The sequence below is a fragment of the Suricata suricatta genome, chromosome 14, assembly GCF_006229205.1.
Source record: "Suricata suricatta isolate VVHF042 chromosome 14, meerkat_22Aug2017_6uvM2_HiC, whole genome shotgun sequence".
Classification (NCBI taxonomy): Eukaryota; Metazoa; Chordata; class Mammalia; order Carnivora; family Herpestidae; genus Suricata; species Suricata suricatta.
In genome coordinates, this window is record NC_043713.1 from 16,761,871 (window position 1) to 16,781,137 (window position 19,267).

Here is a 19,267-nt window from a genome sequence, read left to right on the forward strand (position 1 = left end):
CCGTACATTAATCTGCTACGACATTAAGTGTTCGTTTGTAATCAAGTGTGCTGAGCCCAAATCCTAATCATGGGTTTTAAATGCTGAATTTCTTATTTATGCCCCTTGTGATTTACAAGAACCTGAAGAGGTTTTTTCCTTCCTAACCCTTCTTTTCTCAAGTCCCCTATCACTTGTGCAGCTACCTGCAGATTTCTGCCCAGAAGCTTCACCCCTGCTCCCACCCCCCTCCCCCGAATCTGGTTGAGCAACTTTTCAGAGGAATGAGTGCAAAAAGTCAACGTGCAGAAGAGGAAAACAAATCAGTCACCCAAAGTCCCTCCTGGTGTCCCAGGCTCCCCTAGAGCCACCTCATGGAAGCCAACAACTGCTGACCAATGAAGCCCATCAGTCAGAGACAGGGAATGGAGTGTTTCTAGAACCCTCCAGGCACCAGCCACTAGGCCCCGCCTTCCTATGTCAGGGAAGAAGGGGAGGGGGGAGACTGTAAACACTGCCCCCCTCCCCCCCTCCCCCGACCTCACAAGCAGGGAGGCAGGGTCTCTACCAACATGCTTGGGTCCAACCCCAGCTCTGTCACTTATCCGCTGTGACATCAGACAAGGGGCTTCACCCTTTCTGATCCAGTGTGTCTAATCTGGGAAATGCAAATAATTTCTACCTCCTAAGACTGATGTGATGATTGTAATTTCATCATAATGTACAAAATCACAGCATCTCAAAAACATAATAGGTCTCACACTCCGGTACTTTCTTTGAAAATGGCGGTAACAAGGGACAAAGATCTACTGGGAACATAAAGTGCAAAGGAAGGTGGGAGGGGCGGTGAGTCACAGGGCTGGAGCTTGTCTTTTGATATAAATGAGAGAGTTGCTCCACTACATACAGGTCAACATATAGAACATTCCATTCCCCTGCCCACAGGTCAGGGGTGACCCAATAAAGGCAAGCCCCAAACGTTGCCAGGGCCGCCGCCCTCTCTCTGCTGAGAATGAAAGCTCGGGGCTGTCACCAAACAGAGAAACCCCGGCTGAGAACAGAACCAGCGGAAAAAGCAGCGGAGGGGAGAGAGCCGGCGGGAGGAAGGGGGCAATGCTATGCCCCAGCCCAGGACCTAGCCGGTGTCGGGATCGTTTGTTATTCCTCATCTTTCCTGACCACCATTCGCGGGGAACGCCTGTTCCGTGTGACTTTCACCTCATACAGGTGCATGGCGTCTGCTGGAGAAATGGACAGACTCGGGAAGGCTGGTCTCTGGGTAACAGGCATTGGTCATTTTGGTAAATTTTCCCACAGTCCTAGAGACTCCACCGGCCACACGTCCCCTAGTGGCTCAAAGCTAGCCATTTCCTCACATCCCTGCCCACCTACCGTGCTATTTATTACAGTTTTCCAAACTCACGTATAGTTGACACACAGTGTGGCGTTACTTTCAGGTGGATAACACAGCGATCCATCTCTATGATATCAGAGCTCACCAGCATCAGCGTATGTATGTGTTATTACAGCATTCTTTATTGACTACGTGTGCTATTAAGAATTTCATCTTTGGCAACACCATCTTTGAAAATGGTATTTCAGGGGCGCCTGGGTGGCTCAGTCGGTTGAGCGTCCGACTTCGGCTCAGGCCAGATCTCACATTCGTGGGTTCGAGCCCGCGTCAGGCTCTGTGCTGACAGCCAGCTCAGGGCCTGGAGCCTGCTTCCAGTTCTGTGTCTCCTTCTCTCTCTGCCCCTCCCCCTCTCATGCCCTATCTCTCTGTATCAAAAATAAATAAAACATTAAAAAAAAAGAAAATGGTATTTCAGTGGATGTCCAATTGCTATTTCTTTTATTATCGGTGAGGTTAACTATTGCCATGTTTCATTGTCACTGATATTTTCTTGTTCCTGAACTGCCTGTACCCTCCCCAATCATTTTTCAATTAGCTTATTGATTTTTCTATTGATTTGTAGATCATTACATATTAAGGAAATTAGCCCTTTCTCTGTGATAGCAACGGGTATTTTTCCATTTTCACTTTTCATTTCCTCCTTTTTCACTTCCTGGCATATTTTCTGCCACATGTACCTCTTTGAGTCAAATTCATCAATTGTGTTACTCTTACCTTCTCTCATTTTTTTGTTGAGATGAGACTGTAAACTACTTTTTTAAAAGTCTTGAGGTTTGTATTAGTGTTTTTTAATTTATTTTTTTAAGTAATCTCTGCACCCAATGTGGTGCTCGAACTCACAACCCCCATGAAAAGAGTTGCATGCTTCCCCCACTGAGCCAGCCGGGTACCCCTGACACTGTTAGTTTTAACGTCTTGTTGTGGAGAAGATACTATGCACTTTTTGAAATCTGGTCCCAGAGACCCTTGCCAACTCCGAGCTCAGGAGCAGAAACTCAGAGGGAAGGCAGCCTCATCTGGGCACAGATGTGTGTCATCTTTCCCCAGGTCGTATTACAGTCAAGGCCTCCCTACCTATCCGGGGGCAGCTCCCATGAATCTGCGCTCCTTGCTGAACCCCCACACTGCCCTCTACTCCGAGTACCTTGGGAATGACACCACCACTAAGGACCCTCAGTGACTGGCATCAATGGTGCTAAATAAACCGTAAGCAAACATGGCACCCCACCCTGTCTCTCCAGCAGGGCGCCCTTCGGGAGAAGGCTGAGCAGGGCTCGGCAAAAGAAAAGTTTCTTGTACGCAAAAAAACAGGACTCCACGAGAAACATTTCCGGAATACACGAGGCTACGCCTCCAGAGACACCTTAAAAACTGACCCAGCTGCTCCAGGAAACTTCTTGAGCCACCACCCCACGGGCCGAAGATTATCCTGGCAACACCTCCAGCAAGGCCTCAGCTCCAAACTCAAACCACCCCAGAAGGCTGCTGGGCAGAAAGGAAGAGCAGGAGGGCCCGGTGAGAAGGGGAGACGGCTACGCGACCTCAGGCCTTCTACGCACAGGCGGCCACCGCCCCTCCCACAGGCGGCTCCAGAGACACGGGGACACAGGCAATGCTGAAGGCCACGACACACAAGCCTACCACCTTTAGGGAGTTGTTCCTGCTTTGACGACTAGTTTCTTTCCTATAAACGAACTTGGATCTCTTATGCCATCAGAAGTTCATGTGAATGAAAAGGGCTGAGGGTAGAAGAAAAAAATTTTTTTGGAAACAAAACAAAACACAAATTTTTAGGCTAAAAGATGTTTTTGCAAACATAAGTGAGCCAAAGTAACACTGAAGGAAGCCATTCAAGAGAGAAGCAGCAATCTTCAATGATCGCCGCAAGTGCCCGAACAGCCAGCTGTGGGCAACGGGGCCCCTGAGTGCCGCACAGAGACCACGGGGACACTCGGTCACCTGGAGAAGGTGCTGGAGCCAGAGCTCCCAGCAAGGTGGTGTCCTGCAGGCCCGGGGCACGGGTGACGGCACCCACCAGCCCAGAGGGCGCGCCATGAGATGCTGTGCCCACTCTCAACGTAAGTGCACCTGTCTGGCAACTGCTGGGGCCCAGGGCGGCTGGCCCCGTTCAGGCGACCTCCGTGTGGGGTGTTATCTACGACAAGGAGCAACCAGCTAATGCAGAAAGCTTCCCTGGCCAGGTCTCCCATGGTGGGGGGCCCGGGGGGAAGGACAGGGGGGTGGGGGGCATCTTTCAAAACGGCTTCGTCTGCACTGGGCCAAAGACTCCACTGGTGAAAGGGGTACAGAATTTGAGCAGGCAGGGACCCCAAGTCCTCCTCCCCAGTGCATGGAGCACTCAAAAAGGAACCAAGAAGCCAAGGTCCATCCTGCACCTGCTCTGCTGCACCAGTAAAGGCCACTAAAGTCACTGGGGCCAAAGGGACTTGGGAGGGTCATTTCTCAGGCCAAGTCCTGTCTGTGCTGGGCCTGAAGGGGTAGTGGCGATCTGCCCTGGAGCAGAGCATCTTTCTGGCATTCTCCGACCCCACTGGCCGCAGAAAAGATCATGACAGGGACACGCAGGACGGGCTGGAAACCTGCCCACAGTGCACGGTGGGGTTTACAGTTAACAAGACCGCACAGTGTAACTCTAGTGCCCCCCGCCAAACACACAGGCACAAAGCTCTCCGGGGGGGGGGGGGGGGGGGGGGGGGGGGGTTGCGATGCTCAAACTGTCTGCCGCAACCGGCTCCTCGTCGGGGGTGCAGGCAGGAGGCCCAGCATAAAGGGCTTTTATTGCCTGCCTCTTACAGGTCTGCTGAGATTTGCACAATAAACGTGCATCATTCTCCAGATCACTTAAACATGCAAATTTCTAAGTAAACAAAAGGGCTCACATCAGCCTTTCTCACTATTATCCTGGAAAACTACTTCTGATGTGAATTTCTTTACTTAGGGCAGGGGGAGACAGAAGGAACACAACTGATCCATCTCTCTTCGAGGGACTCTCCAACTGTTTTCTTCAATGGGTTCTGTTCTTAACATTTCAACCCAATTCGGGCCTCAAAGTATCACCTCATCAAGCGACAGCGATATTTCTTTTTCTTTTTTTAATGTTTTATTTATTTTGGAGAGAGAGAGACAGCATGAGCAGGGGAGGGTCAGAGAGCGAGGGAGACCCAGAATCCGAAGCAGTCTTCAGGCCGTGAACTGTCAGCACAGAGCCTGATGCGGGGCTTGAACCCACGAACCATGAGATCATGACCTGAGCTGAAGTTGGATGCTTAACCGACGGAGCCACCCAGGAGCCCCTACAGCAACATTTCTTTTGCCCTCCTCATAGGGATTAGGGACACTCTCTGGTATCCTCTGCCAATCCAGCCTCAGTTTCTCCAAAATACCCAAGAGGATACAACAAAGCAAGAGAAAGGCTGGAGGGAAAGCTGGCGTGGGCGTGAGCCATGGGGACGAAAGCGGCCCTGGTGAGAAGCATGGTCAACATCATCAGGGCTGCTGACTGTCCCTCTCTCCGTAACCTGTGGAGCCGCCATCATGTTTCTTGGGGTTTCTACCCATAAGGTGGTGAGGCAGTCACGTTCTATTTAAATAGCATCGTCTTCCCAGCGGAGAGGGTTTAAGATTCCTGGTTTATTCACCCGCCTGCTTCGGAGGCTCATTTTGTTGAGGGGGGAGGGGCCCAGAGAAAACAGTGGGACCTTGTATTCGTACAATGTTCCAGCATTATCAGGAGCTGTCACATGAAAACATTATCTCATGGGGACAGTCCCAACAGCTCCGAGAATGAATCTCAATGTCTCCAACGGAAAAGAAAATCATCTGTTTTCATATCCTCTCAAACCGACACTTTTCTCCCTAATTTTTCTCCCTGGTGGCTCCCATTTTTTTTTCTGTCCCACTGAAAGCAGTCACGGCTTTCCTCTGGCTTTTGTTTCCTGGCAGTATCTGCAGACGCTAACAAACAGCAAAGGGAGAGAAGAACATCGCTGCAACAAAACAAGTCGATAAATGACCAATGCCATTTTCCTCTGTGGGTGTCTGAACCACCCGCACTCTGTGTAAGCAAGTCATTGGCTGAAATGGACCCTCCTAGGCACATTGCCCAAGACTTAAGACTCCTTCCCCGCTCCCCCGACAGAATTTTATCAAAACATAAAAAATGCCAAAAAAAAAAAAAAAACAAAACACAAAAAACAAAAAACGTCCAAGCATACCTGGGAGAAAATTAGCCAATCTTGCATTTAAACAAATACTTTCAGGCCTGGATAGCTCAGTCGGTTAAGCATCTGACTTTGACTCAATCATGATCTCATGGTTTGTGAGTTCAAGCCCCGCATCGGGCTGTGTGCTGACAGGTCAGAGCCTGGAGCCTGCTTCCGATTCTGTGTCTCCCCCTCTCTCTGCCCCTCCCCTGCTCATGCTCCGTCTGTCTCTCAATAATAAAAACATTAAAAAATTTTAAAAAATATTTTCAAGTGCTGCTTCTTCTTTCAGGGTTATTACCTATCTGTGTAATGTCCTGTGTGAGTGCATCATCACAAATTTAGTCCTGGGCGAGGGGGGGAGGCGGGGAATAGTGTCTGAGTGGCTCAGTCAGTTGAGCATCCAACGTCTGCTCAGATCATAATCTCATGGTTTATGGGTTTGAGCCCCATTTCAGGCTCTGCAGTGACAGTGTGGAGCCTGTTTGGGGCTCTCTCTTTCCCACTCTGCTCGCTCGCTCTCTCTCTCTCTCTCTCTCTCTCAATATAAATAAATAAACTTTAAAAAAATTAGCTCCAAGGAAGAGAAGAGAAAAAAAATTTTAAACCTCTCCCATCTGTTTTTCAAGTAATGAGTTACTCCATTAACTTCTCTGCAGTGCTAAAAACTTCTAAAAACCTCAAATTATATTGCAATTTTTTTTCAATTCCAAAGCCAAATACAAATATTTTTGAGATGATCTATACCTATTTCCCATAATTAAGATGGAGATAGGTACTAATTATTATAATCTCTCTATACTAACAAGGTCAGCCTGGAAATTCCCTTCTTTCTTTATTTTTGAGGGCGCGTGAGCAAGCACACGTATGTGTGCAAGGACGGGAGGTGGGGAGGAGCAGAGAGAGAGAGAAAGAGAGAATCCCAAGCAGGCTCTGCACTGTCCACGCAGGGCCCGACATGGGGCTCCAGCTCACAAACTGTGACGTCATGACCTGAGCTGAAATCAGGAGTCGGGCGCTTATCTGACTGAACCACCCAGGCGCCCCTGGACATTTCTTTCTTAAAGAAAACAGAGTGCTGAAGTTCTGATCTGTCAAAGTGTGAAGCTAAAAATGCATTATACCTCATTTTGTCTATGAATGCTATCTATTCCATATTGGAATACAGCACCTCCCACTGGAAAAAATTTCATTTCTTCCCAGTATCAGTTATTTATTCCTTAGCAGCTTATGGCATTTTATTTTGATGATGCTACAAGTTTAGGAATTTATCTGGCAAAGAAAGGAAAAAGGGGGATGTAGAGTTAAAGGGGGAAATGGTACTTGATTGTCTACTTTAAAACCTTGTAAAAATTAGGAATTGCTTAAAGTAAAATCATTCTTTCCTGGGTGTCATTGAGAATGACTTTAATACCAGCTAAAGCAAAGACCTGAATTAATTTTAAAAATCAGAAAATTAGGGGCACCTGGGTGGCTCAGTTGGCAAAGCATCTGACTCTTGATTTAGGCTTAGGTCATGATCTTGCAGTTTTTGAGTTTGAGCCCCGTATCGGGCTCTGTGCTGGCAGCTTGGAGCCTGCTTGGGATTTTCTCTCTCTCCCTCTCTCTCTCTCAGTCTGTCTCTCTCAAAAATAAATAAACATTAAAAATTTTTAAAAAGAAAAAGAACTCCAAAGGACTGTTGCAAATAGCATTTTTACAGTCCAGAATGAAAACGCACCAGAGCACATGGCCAGCAGAGGGAGCCATACCTCGCCAGCACACCTCCAGACCCACAGGAAGTGCCATCCACACTCTCGTGGTCAGGGATGCTCACAGTCCTCTCCTCTGGTGAACTGCATGCAGAGCGAAGACTTAAGGATGAGGAATTCCTTAAAGTCAAAAGCATTTGTAGCCATTTGAAAGTAGGAAGGAACTGGAAATAATATACGTGCTAGTTGAGAATTTTTAGACTCTTAAAATTTCATACTGTAAATCTGCATATTGTAAAGAATGAGGGCCTGAAAAATACATACAGACTAAGATAAGCAAGAAATGAAATGGGAGGGTAGGGGAAACGTGGGTGTATATAAATCACCCGGAGAATACCAAAGCCAGAGAACAAACTCAGTCTAGTGGCGGGAGGGTGCCAAGAGCCAAGGGGCTGACAGCAATGCGCAGTAGTTTGCCAAGTGCATGGGGGCGGGGGGGATGGCAGTCATGGATTTGGTGGCCCTGGGCCAATGCAGGACCATGGCAGGGTTCAGAGGTAACGGTCTAGAGCAAAGTCCCAACACCACATGCTCAGTGCACCCATGGGCAACTGCATAGGGTGAGCAAGCAAAGCCAAGGGCCACCAGACGGGACCAAAGTGGGCAGAGACAGAGAGAGCTGCCTGGGAGTGAGCTCACGGAGTTGGGGGAGTGGGGGGTGGGGTGAACAAGCCAGTTGTGCAAAACAGGGAGATGGTGGTCATTCTGGGTACCAGCAAGGCACAGAGGAGGAAGAGGGCAGCCTCCGAAGGCAACTGCAGGACTGAGCATGGCCACTTGGGAAGGTCAAGGCCAAGAGATGCACTGGAGGGGGGCACAGAGGATGCTTCTGTCAAGGTTAAGGAGCTGGGACGTTAATCCACAGCAGTTGACTGATCACTGAAGGGTCTTCCAGGAGCAGAATGAATTCTGAGGTGGAGCAGGGAGGGGAGGGAGCGGGCAGATGTGAACACCACCGGGGACGTCCCCTGCACAAACCCTGAGACCAGGCTGGGGGCAGGGAGGGATCAGAACCAGGGATAACTCCCAGATCGGATGCCTAGGTAGTTGATGGAGCCACCAGCTAGGACAGATGGTTCCAGAGAAAGAATAGTTTCAAATATAAGACTCTGACATTCCAGGCCGAGAAGCAGTGTGAAGGCAAGCAAAAGATCCTGACCTATATGGTCTCACTAGTCATTCAAACCTCATCTCTAAGATGGCATGGTTTGACTCTGTATTAAATAACAAAATAAAATCACACTACGAGGAGCCAGTGATCCATTCTGGAAGAAAGGAATTTGCAAACTTATCTTTTATGATCTAGACAGTCTAGATACAATTTAAAATCACTTCGACAAAATTAAAACCACGGTTCACAATGAATTCTCGAGAGTCCACAAGTCAGAGACGGAGACTATACACTCAACACTACCATTTTCTCACTAGTGAAAGGAAGGAAGCAAGGAAGGAAAGAGAAAAAAAGAAAGAAGAAACTGTGATCAAGTTTTAGGATTCACCCATTTTGACTTTCTAACCAGCTGCCTCCAAACTTGAAAGTAGCATTTTTTTCAAATGCTTCTCTATTTTCTCACCACGAATGCTTCATTTCAAGCATCTAAAATAACAGACTAGAAACAATAATGAGTTTTTCAGAAGGGAAGCACAATAGTGTACCTTGAACAAGGAAGAGAAGAAATGCAAACCTCCCTTGAAACATTTCCTACCCGTTCCTCTCTGCACGCCCCCAAGGAATGCCCGCGCATGCTCGTTAAGACGGGAGGCATATTTTATATCACCTGTGTTGATATTAGACACTAGAAATGCCAGTTCTTTTAATAATTTACTGGGGAGTTACACATTGCATATTCCTTATTAAACATTACTTGCACTAAGGTCCTAAGTCTAAAAAATATTCCGTGGAGAAAAGACGCAATATTTTAATTGCAAGATGCTAATTTAAATCACGTGACTGTATATAGTTGCTTGTACATACACATATAAACTCAACTTTATTCTTCATGCATTTATATACGAGGCAGTGAGAATCATTTTGTCCAAAACAAAACAAAACAAAAAAAACATTTTTACAGTTGTCGTCACTTGTAGACTTTAAAACCCACAGCGCCTCTCTAAAAAGTTCCATAAGCTCTACTGTAAGCATGCTGCCCCTTGAAGGGGTGGGGAGAGCTCATGCCGTATCTAGAAACCCTCTCCTCCATGCCCAAGAAGTCAATACTGGCTCAATTCCTGTCTGCCATTGATTAACCAGCAGCTCCTTGTAACAGTTTAATCTGAAAATCATGACCAAATAATACTGGCACTCCCAGTTCTAAATATATATGCTGTAGAGAACCAGTGGCTTATGCTCTCCAGGGGTGGCACACTGGGGCCCATGGGCCACCTGCGGACGGCCACGCCCAGCCTGTACTCTGTGCTACCTCAGCAACTCTGAGTCCCACTGAGCCTAAGCTCTTTTCTATCTGGCCCTTCCAAGAAAAAGCGCGTTGGCCCCCAATTCAGATACCCATCGAGAGCAGGAGAGAAGGCTCTATCACCACGTAAGAACCTGTCAGCTCACGTGTGTTCGCCATCTTAAAATCTATTTTGTTTAATATAATTCATGGTCAAATTGGTTTCCATACAACACCCAGTGCTCATCCCAACAAGTGCCCTCCTCCATGCCCATCACCCACTTCCCTCTCCCCCTCCACCATCAGCTCTCAGCTTGTTCTCCTGCCATCTTAAAAATCTTATCTCCCCCAAATGTTTCTACCGTAAGTAGAAATAATTGTATACAGTCTTTGACAGTGTTTCTTAGAAGATGAAATACTACAGCATAGGAGATTTGGATCTGAGACATCTAACATTTTGGGATTCCATTTTTTAAAGCATAACTTTTAGGTATACCAGAATATTTTCACCTTCAGTAACAACATTTTTGTCACGGCAGATGCAGGGTGGGCCTGGAGACCCCTGTTCTCAAAGCCTCTCCGAGGCCCCGCCCCCAAGAGTGGGTTCTGGCTGTTAAGTTCAACTGCTGTAAAGTAAATATGGTCTTCATTGTCTTACACATTCACAACTGCTTTCGTTGCTGACTCATCTCAAGTTGGCACGTTGCCTTCCTTACACTTGAGCGTCTTATACTCGCTCCTATCTCCTCCCAAAAAGGAAAATGGTGAGACAAATCCAGGATGCCTTGGGATAGAGCAAGAGTGAAGGTACTGGGGTGAGAGCCAGAGAGCATGCAAAGAGGAAGAGCAAGGCGGGGTGGGCTGCTGAGAGGAGCAGCAAGGAAGGGAAAGGGACAGGGACACCCCCCCCAACACACATGCGCAGACACCACTTCCCCGATCCCCAGAGGCACCCCTGTAATTACAGTAGGTGATGAACACATGGCCCAGGGCTCTTCATCAGCTTTAATCTTCCCGTTTTCTCAGGCTCCACTCTGACCAAATAAACAAAATTTAGCAAGCATCTACTAGGTGCTGGGCACCCCCTCGTGCTCCTGAAACACATCCAGGTTTCTGCCTTCCAGACTCAGTGACCAGAGAGCGTCAATCTGGACTCCAACAACGAGGCCGAGGTGTCCTGCCATTTTCCCTCGCACTCGGTCAAACCTCTTGGCAGAGCAAAGCCGCCTTTGATGGTCCTAACACATCCATGCATCGGGAGTGAAGGCTGGGCTGTGTGGGCGGCTCAGTCGGTTGAGCATCTGACTCCATCTCCATTCGGGTCATGATCTTGCGGTTCGTGGGTTCGAGCCCCGTGTCCAGCTCTGCGCTGACAACAGGGAGCCTTCTTAGGATTCTCTCCTTTTCCCTCTCTCTCTTCCTCCCTTCCCCTGCTCATGCTCGCGCGCTCTCTCTCTCTCAAAATAAATAAATAAACTTAAAAAAAAAAAAAGAGCAAAGGCAAAGCAGGAAATGCTGCATGAGGGACTCGCATGAACACCACAGCAGAGAATGGTCGGAAGTGTAGTCGGTCTAGTTCGCTCCTTCGTTTACCAAAACTGGGGTGACACAAAGATTTTTTAAAATTATCAGACATTCCCTGCACAGCACAGCGTTTTCAGGGACTCAAGATCATTCTAAATAACCTGAGGACCCTGGCTGTGGACAGCGACCCTCAGGGCCTCACGCAGGAGGAAACCGCGGGGCCCTAGACACTGACCCATCTGCCACTTCTAATGCTTCCCTCTGGGACCCCACGTGGCCTGAATGGCGTGCGGGCCACCAGGGTCACACTTTATAAGGACATCGTGCACTCAGAGACCAGGAGGTTAAACATGAACTCATGAAGAGCTGTGTGTTTGTTCCAGAATAAGAGAGGGTGTTTACTTGGGAGGGGAAGGGGAACACCCTCTGAAGTCCCATCAGGGCTTGGGGTGGTGGAGCTGAGAAGTCAGAATAAATCGTCTGAGGGGGCGGCTCCCTGGGCTCTCATGGGAGGAACTGTATGAGCTGTTGGGTGCAGGGATTTTAAGACAAATACTCTTCGGCCCCGAGGCCCTTAGCGTTGGCTGCGTGGTTCTCAGGGCTGCCCGGGACGGCTGAGGCTGCCCCACAGGCCTCCGGGGAGGAGGCAGGTTTCCACAGCGTCCCTGCATCACAAACACAGGCCCCGCAGAGAGTGAGGTGCCCTGTGCCCACCTCAGGAGGTGCGTGTGCTACGGGTGGGGGGGAAGATCAGCTCTACTGATTGTGCTGAAGACCACCAGTGTGGGGGTCAAAACCAAACAGGGGCCCAAGCCTCAAGGGGACTCCCTATGAGGCAGCCAGTGCATAGAATCTGATGGGAGATGTGGAGTCCCTGGTGGCCTGAAGGTCGTGGCCCCATTTAAGAGGGCCTCCAGCAGACAATGGATGAAACAGACTGGGCCCCACATTAGACCCGGGGTCCCTTATGTGTCAGCACCGCTGGTTACAGGAGAACCAGATGCTGCATTCCTCCTGAGCAAACAACGTCCCCATTCCCGACCCCGGTGATGACACTGAATTTGTGCAAGCCTTTCGATGCTAATATACAGGAAGCCCCGAGGAAAAAAGAGCACATTAAATGATGCAACAGGAAGCAATCAGATGTGGGAAGACAACCTACAGACAATTTCAAGTTCATTTAAAAACAGAAGAGGGGAGAGTGATTCTAGGTGGACTAACAACGGAATGCAATACACAGTCCTCCACTGAAGTCTGCTCTCGACCGCCCAGCTGTAAAAGGCATAATGGGGACAGGACAGTTGGGGAATTCAGGGAATGGACAAGGTAACAGAGTCCATTGGGCAATTGCTGGTAATTTTCTGAAATCTGTTTCATGGGTATAAAGGCAAGAATATGCTGGCTTCTTGGAGAATAAGTATTCTTCTTAGGGGCTAGATGTCATGATGTCTAGAATTTACTTTGAAAATTGATGAAGCCAATGTAGCCAAATGTTAACAACTGACATATAGACAACAGGGACTCAGGTGAGGTGGCCTCACCATGGCAGTATGTCCCCATCAGTCTCAGGAACTAGTAGACACAAGGATTTTTGCCACATCTCTCCAATGCCCTTGGGTTCATGTGCGTTTTACATTTTGAGTCAGTGCTTATCAAAAAAAAAATGACAGCAACCCAAACAGGTAGAACTTGACGCTAAGAGTTCAAAGCACAAAATACAGAAATAATCTTCCATATGAAATCATGACATTCTAGAGCAAATTCATCGTAGCCAGTGTTGCTCAATTTTAAGGATCTGCTTTATGGTCTTGGAGGATACTAAGTAACCTCAAATGAAGACTGATCACAATTAAGGAGGAAAAGGGAAGGTGGACCCAACACTTGTATTAAAATGACCCGATTCAGTTACTACTTAAGCCTAGGACAAAAAGTTAGAGATCCTGAGATACAAGCTTACCTGAAGAATACAGTTCGAAACTTAAAGATTTTCTAAGTTTAAAAAGAATAAAACCTTAAGATCTTACTTAGCAAAGTGCATCTACTCTAAATCAAATTACCTTATGATATTCACTTACAATCCTAAGAACTTGGTCAGCCGCTTTCAAATCCAATGGACAGTTCTTTCAATCTGCTTTTAAGAAGTATTCAGCCATTCAATATCTGGTTTTAGAGAGACCTGAACAGTCATCTAGTCCAATGACCCATCCAGTGGCTCAACTTTTGTCATTCAGGAAGAGTATGAACTTGCCAGTAGAAAGGGCAGTCAAATCTGATCAATCTGGACAGATGGGGTGGGGCTGGAGTAAGGGGCAAACCAGACCAGACAGGTTGGCATGAGCCGTTACAAAAGGACTCAAATCCTACACCTTAACCGGATCCTGGGACTTCAGTCCACTGGCAAGTGCAGATCAAACCATGCAAGCAGAGGAGTCATCCGCACTGGATCTGTGCCTGTCTTTCCGATGCATATCTTGAGGTATTCTCTCATTCCTTTTACCCTGCTGCTAAGAAATGATGCCACCTCTTTTCATATAAAAGGTAAAAACTCAAGGCTCAGGTGTGTCTGGCTCTTCTAAGAGTTGAAGCCTCACCACACTACCAATTTTAACCTCAGATCTTAACAGGCTAAGAAATGCAATCTGAATCCATTTCATTTTTTTTAAGGGTTTCGGTAAAAACAGAACAAAAACAATCAAAATAAAGATTGCTAAAGTTTTCCAAACCCAACCTCTTCCCCTTCAAAACTGTAATGTTTATGGAAAAGAGTGAGAGCAACAGACATTGCTGACCTAAGAGCACAATTTACTGGTCAGCGTGCAAGTGTCTAAGTTAAAAGACAATGTGCCCAGTCCTGTTCTCGTGCTCTGCATGGTAAGCAATAGAAGCGAGAGGTGTCAATCTCCTGGAGATTTCTCATCTGGTAAGACACGGAAGCATTCATGCAGACACAAGGGCAACCACTCGGCACAAGTTCACGGTCAGATGAGAAGGAATCCGCAGGTGAGACGCGTGTCCCTCCCACACCACCAGCGCGACTCAGGCGGATGTCAGCGGCTCTATCCTCATTCTGTGACCAGTCCACTAACTTCACCCAACACACTCCGGAGAGCAAAGGAACAAAAAGGCTGATTTCAAGATTCAGGATTATCAGGTGCAATACTTAAAACAAAAAAGCTAAATACCCAGACAGACCAGGCTACTGGTGCATCCGGAAAAGGCACATAAATCACTAAACGTCTCAATTCTGATTATAACAAGTCAAAAATACCCATTCCCGCTCAGAACAAAATCACAGCTTCACGTCTTCCTAAATTTGGGGTTTTTTTTTAAAGGGATGTATTAAAATGAATACATGTTCCCAAACTGTATTTTTCTACTGAGAAAAACAGAAACATGAGAATCCAGCTTCCCCAGGAAACTGACCCATATGAAGGGCTACGAACCAGCACAAAATACGGTCCCTGGACTGACTGTGTCAGCACCACCGACTCCATCAGAGACTCTGGGAGGTGAGGCCCAGCGACCTCTGTTTTAAGTAGGTCTCCAGGAGACTCGAATGCATGCCTGAGTCTGGAAAGTGCTTGCCTAACTCCTCAGAATCCTAAAAAAAAAAATAAAAAAAATAAATAAATAAAAGCAAACATACCTGGCCCCAAAGATGTCCTTTTTGGCGAGATCAATTCCAGAAACGACCTTCACTCGGAGAATACGTGACTCGCCCTGTTGGAGGGGAAAGAAAAAAGTTTAAGAAATGGACCTTCAATGGGGTCACAACTCACTCTTATGCAAAGGTAATGATTTCTCCCTAGACCAGTATTGGGACACAGAACCAATCAGCGCAAGCACAGGCATTCTTCCTTACACTGAAGTTCAAAAGTCCAGCCTTAAAATCCTATGGCCCCGAGAAACTTAGAGCATCAGATTAATTAAGCCCAAGTTTAATTCAAAGTACATCATGCAGATCAATTATTTGAGCCAGTGAAAGATTTCCCAGGGGGACCAAGAACATAAGCGTACATTCAAAATCACCTAGATAAATACCCAAGTGTTTTAGGGTACCATAAATTTAATAAGTAATTCCTCTACCGAAGTTGATACATTTGTGTGTGCAGCCTGAGACAGAAAGAAATTTCATGTACAAACTTTCCTCAGAATTACAATTATCACAATGTTGGTACTAACAAAAATTATTCTTTGACTCCAATAAAAAACTTAAAAAAAAAAATCACCCTAATTGGAAATCATCTCAAGCCATCTCAGAAATCACTCATTCGTTCATTAACCTGCATATTCATTCATTCCAACATTTCCTAAGCAGTTCCTATTGCACTGAACATTGAACAAGGTCTTAAAATAGGGACACAAATATGCTCCCAGTCTCCTAAGAGGGACAGGACCCCATGATGGCCCCAAGCCGAAAGGCACAGGTTGGAGAAGTAGCTAAGGGCTAAGACACTCAAGCAAGAGGAGCTGGCTTGAGGAGGGGCCGGGGGGGGGAGGGTAGGCAGAAGTCTAGGACTGTTCTCAAGGTTCTGGTCTGGGTCACTAAGTGTCAGCATGAACAGAAAGGCAGCAAAAGGTCAAATTCAAGGTGTCTATGAAACAACCAGGAGGGGGGGAAACAAAGACTGAAGAGCTAAATGGGAGAGACTCCTGGTGTGGGTCAGACTGGGGAGTGATGGCCACAGAGCCACAGTTGGTAGTTATGGCAAGAGGTGCAGAAGAACGTACCCAGGAAGGGCGAGGGAGGAAATGCTGGGGATGGAGTCCCTGGGGACAGGAGCATCGAGGGGCAAGGGAGAAAGGCGTCTATCCATGTGCTTAGTCATGACCTGGGTGAAGGAAAGAAAACCCAAATGCTTATGCACACGCTGTCCACGGAGGCAGGGTGAAGTAAAACCTGGAGGGAGGAGGACACGGGGCTGTGGTCAATCAGCTGCACACCGGGCGTGTGTGTGTGCCACCGGAACCACGCTTGAGCCAGGACTTTCCACCCGTTCAACCATCCCTCCGTCCATCTACCCCAACATAAGGCTGCCCACACCCCCTCCACACAGCAGAGACACAACCAGGTTAAAAAAAAAAAAAAAAAAGGTTTCTCAACGTGTGGGTGCTTAGGATACCCTTTCAAATGAGAGCTGGATTCAAGTTTGGATTTCCCGTGCGTGGCAGGCTTCGAGAGAAGGCTGAGACAAGCCAGGGACCTTGCGACAGCATAGCCAGGTCTCCGGGTGCTTACCAAGCCTCCGGGGGTCCAGCGCCCTTCCCTCGGCTCCTCTGAGCAGGCGCGGACTGCTGTGACCCTCCTCTCTCACTCTCACATCACTGATCACTCATTGAGGATTCTTTGGGAGCACAGGTGTTATCTAGCCTGAGGCTGCACCCCCACTGCCAATGGCATCTCTGGCCTGCTCCACTCAAGGAATGTCATAGCGGAAGCATTTTGTACACATGGATCAAAATTCAGTCACACTTCTGTAGAGTTCACAGTACACCTGGGAAGAGTTTTTGGCCCACGAGGGCATACCAACTGGCGATCCTCAGTAAAAACAACATCCTTGGCTAAGGTGTTGAGATGTTACCTGAGAAGGAAGGAGGGACCACTCAGAAGACACGAGGACCCGGAACAGCTGGAACGGAGCAGCTGTCTCTGTCTCTGTCTCCCTGCCTCTCCCCGTCCTAATTCTCGGCCCCTCCCCACATGCCAAAGACTTCCAACAGCAACTCTCCCCCAACACCACTGGGCAGAGAGGGGACCTCGCTTGGAACCCACGGAAGGTGGATACTATTAAGGAAAAGGGCTAAGTCTCCCCCCAGGGCCAGGGCTGGGTGTCGGCTGAAGGAGACGGTTCATCCGATCTACCAGGCGGAGGCTCTGTCCACGACCAGCTCAGGGAGAAGAGCAGTCTTTGCACCCCAGCCTTGTACTTGGTCTGAGCTGGGGAAGATACACCAGGGACTCTGTCTCAGATGGAAACCAACACTCAGTCGGTCACAAAGCAAAAGACAAGACTTATGGTAAGAAACTGTCTCTGTTTCTTTCAGTCCCTGAGATTCTCAGAAATCCTAGGCAGTGTCCTGGACTTTCCACCAACCTGACAGGCGGCTCAAAACTGCATCTTGTTTGATTCTAAGGACTAGGATGAGGCCAACTTACACCTGATTCACTTAGGTTTATATAAACCTTGGGTGAATGTTCCTACACTGGGCAGATCGACTTTCCAAAAGCATACAGTTTAAAGTTAGGGAACATTTATATGAATAAATGAATAAAGACGAACTTCACTGAAGAAACAACTAGAATATTTTTTAGGGAAACTGATTTATTCATTAAGCATGAGCCCCTGTTCAAAGATCTAAGGACACAGCAATACAGACAAACTGCCCCACTCCCGCCCTGCCCCACCCACCTTTCTGGTGTTCTTGAAAGTTCACTGTAAGGCCTCTCAACTACACAGGGACACAAATTGGGGGTCTGGAGGACCAAGGGTAATATATAACATACACTTAAAAAACCTGTACACACATCTTTTCACTCAAGAAATTCTCATTTAGGAATCAATCCTAAGAAAATAAGCATAGTTCTGAGCATGAAACGAACCAAAAAAGAGCTACAAGAATAGCCACCAACAGATCACCAACAGATCACTTTTAATAAGAAAAAAAAAATGCCAAAGTCCTCCCAAAAGTAGGGATGCGCATAGCAATTCCAAACAATGAGCTACAATCCCGTCATTAAATATGTGTAAGATTCTGTAATGACCTTCACTCATTCCATGAGTGTTTACCAAGTGCTCGCCATGTGCCAGACCCATTATCTGCGGGTACAGATAGGAGCAAGACGGAGTTCCTGACTCTGGGAACCAACAATGCAGAAGGCAGACAGAATATAAATATACGTTGCAAACAAGCCAGAATTTCTGATGGTGGTTAAGTGCTTTGACGACACAATGAGAGCGAAATAAAAGCAACTTTGTAGAGGAAGAGGGCCAGGATGCTAAAGGCTGGTGGTCCGGAAAGGCATCTCCTCTCTTTTGGAGGAGACAGAGGGTGATGCTGGGGATGGGGATTTTCATGCACGGGTGACAGCAAGTCCCAAGGCCTTGGGGACCAGGTCTGGCATTGAAGGGAGGGCAAGAGTGGAGTGAGTGGCACCATGGGGCCGGAAACCCGGAAAGTTGTTTCTGCAGAAAGAGGGCGTTATTCCAATCTTCTCTGGAAAGTTTTAAGCAGGGAAGTGACAACAGTTGACTTGACTTTTTAATAATTTATTATTTTTTTAAAGTTTTTTCTTTATTTTGGGAGATAGAGGAAGAGAATCCTAAGCAGGCTATACACTGGCAGCACAGAGCCTGACATTGGATCAAACTCATGGATCGTGAGATCATGACCTGTGCCAAGAGCTGGATGCTCAACCGGCTAAGCCACCCATGTGCCCTCTGGCTTGAGTTTTAAAAGACCACTTTAGTTTGCTGTGCAAGATCAGACTACAGGGGAACAACAAGAAAAGCAGGCCAATTAGGAAGAGATCTGGCAAGAGACGCTGGGGCTTCCCACAGGATTGAGATGGAGAGGGGACCATGCTGGAAATAATCAAGTTGGTTTGTAAAAAAAAAAGTTTCAAAAATGGGTTCTACAAGGGGCGCCTTGGGTAGCTCAGCTGGTTAAATGTCGGACTTCGGCTCATGTCATGTTCTCATAGTTTGTGGGTTTGAGCCCTGAATAGGGCTCTGTGCTGACAGTATGGAGCCTGCTTAGGATTCTCTCTCTCTCTCTCTCTCTCTCTCTCTGCCCCTCACTCTGCCCCGCTCGTACCCTCTCTTTCTCTCTCTAAAAAATAAATGGATAAACTTCTTTTAAAAATGCGTTATATAGCCGAGTTAGAAATAAGCAAGGTGTCAACAAGCTGTTTCTCTTTTCCACGTAGACTACATTTCGCAGCATTCCCTGCAGTCAGATAGTCATGTGACTAGGTTCTGACCA

The 19,267-nt window shown here is 47.4% G+C and overlaps 1 protein-coding gene across 6 annotated transcripts in view; it reads right to left on the reverse strand.

Annotated features, from left to right (window-relative positions):
- The window catches only part of NEDD4L (NEDD4 like E3 ubiquitin protein ligase), a 334,157-nt gene that overhangs the window by 211,097 nt on the left and 103,793 nt on the right, over window positions 1–19,267 (reverse strand). For all 6 annotated transcript variants that reach the window (XM_029921933.1, XM_029921939.1, XM_029921938.1 and 3 more), the window contains exon 2: window positions 14,931–15,004. In XM_029921933.1, coding sequence (XP_029777793.1) covers window positions 14,931–15,004 — 74 coding nt within the window. The remainder of the gene's footprint in view (window positions 1–14,930; window positions 15,005–19,267) is intronic.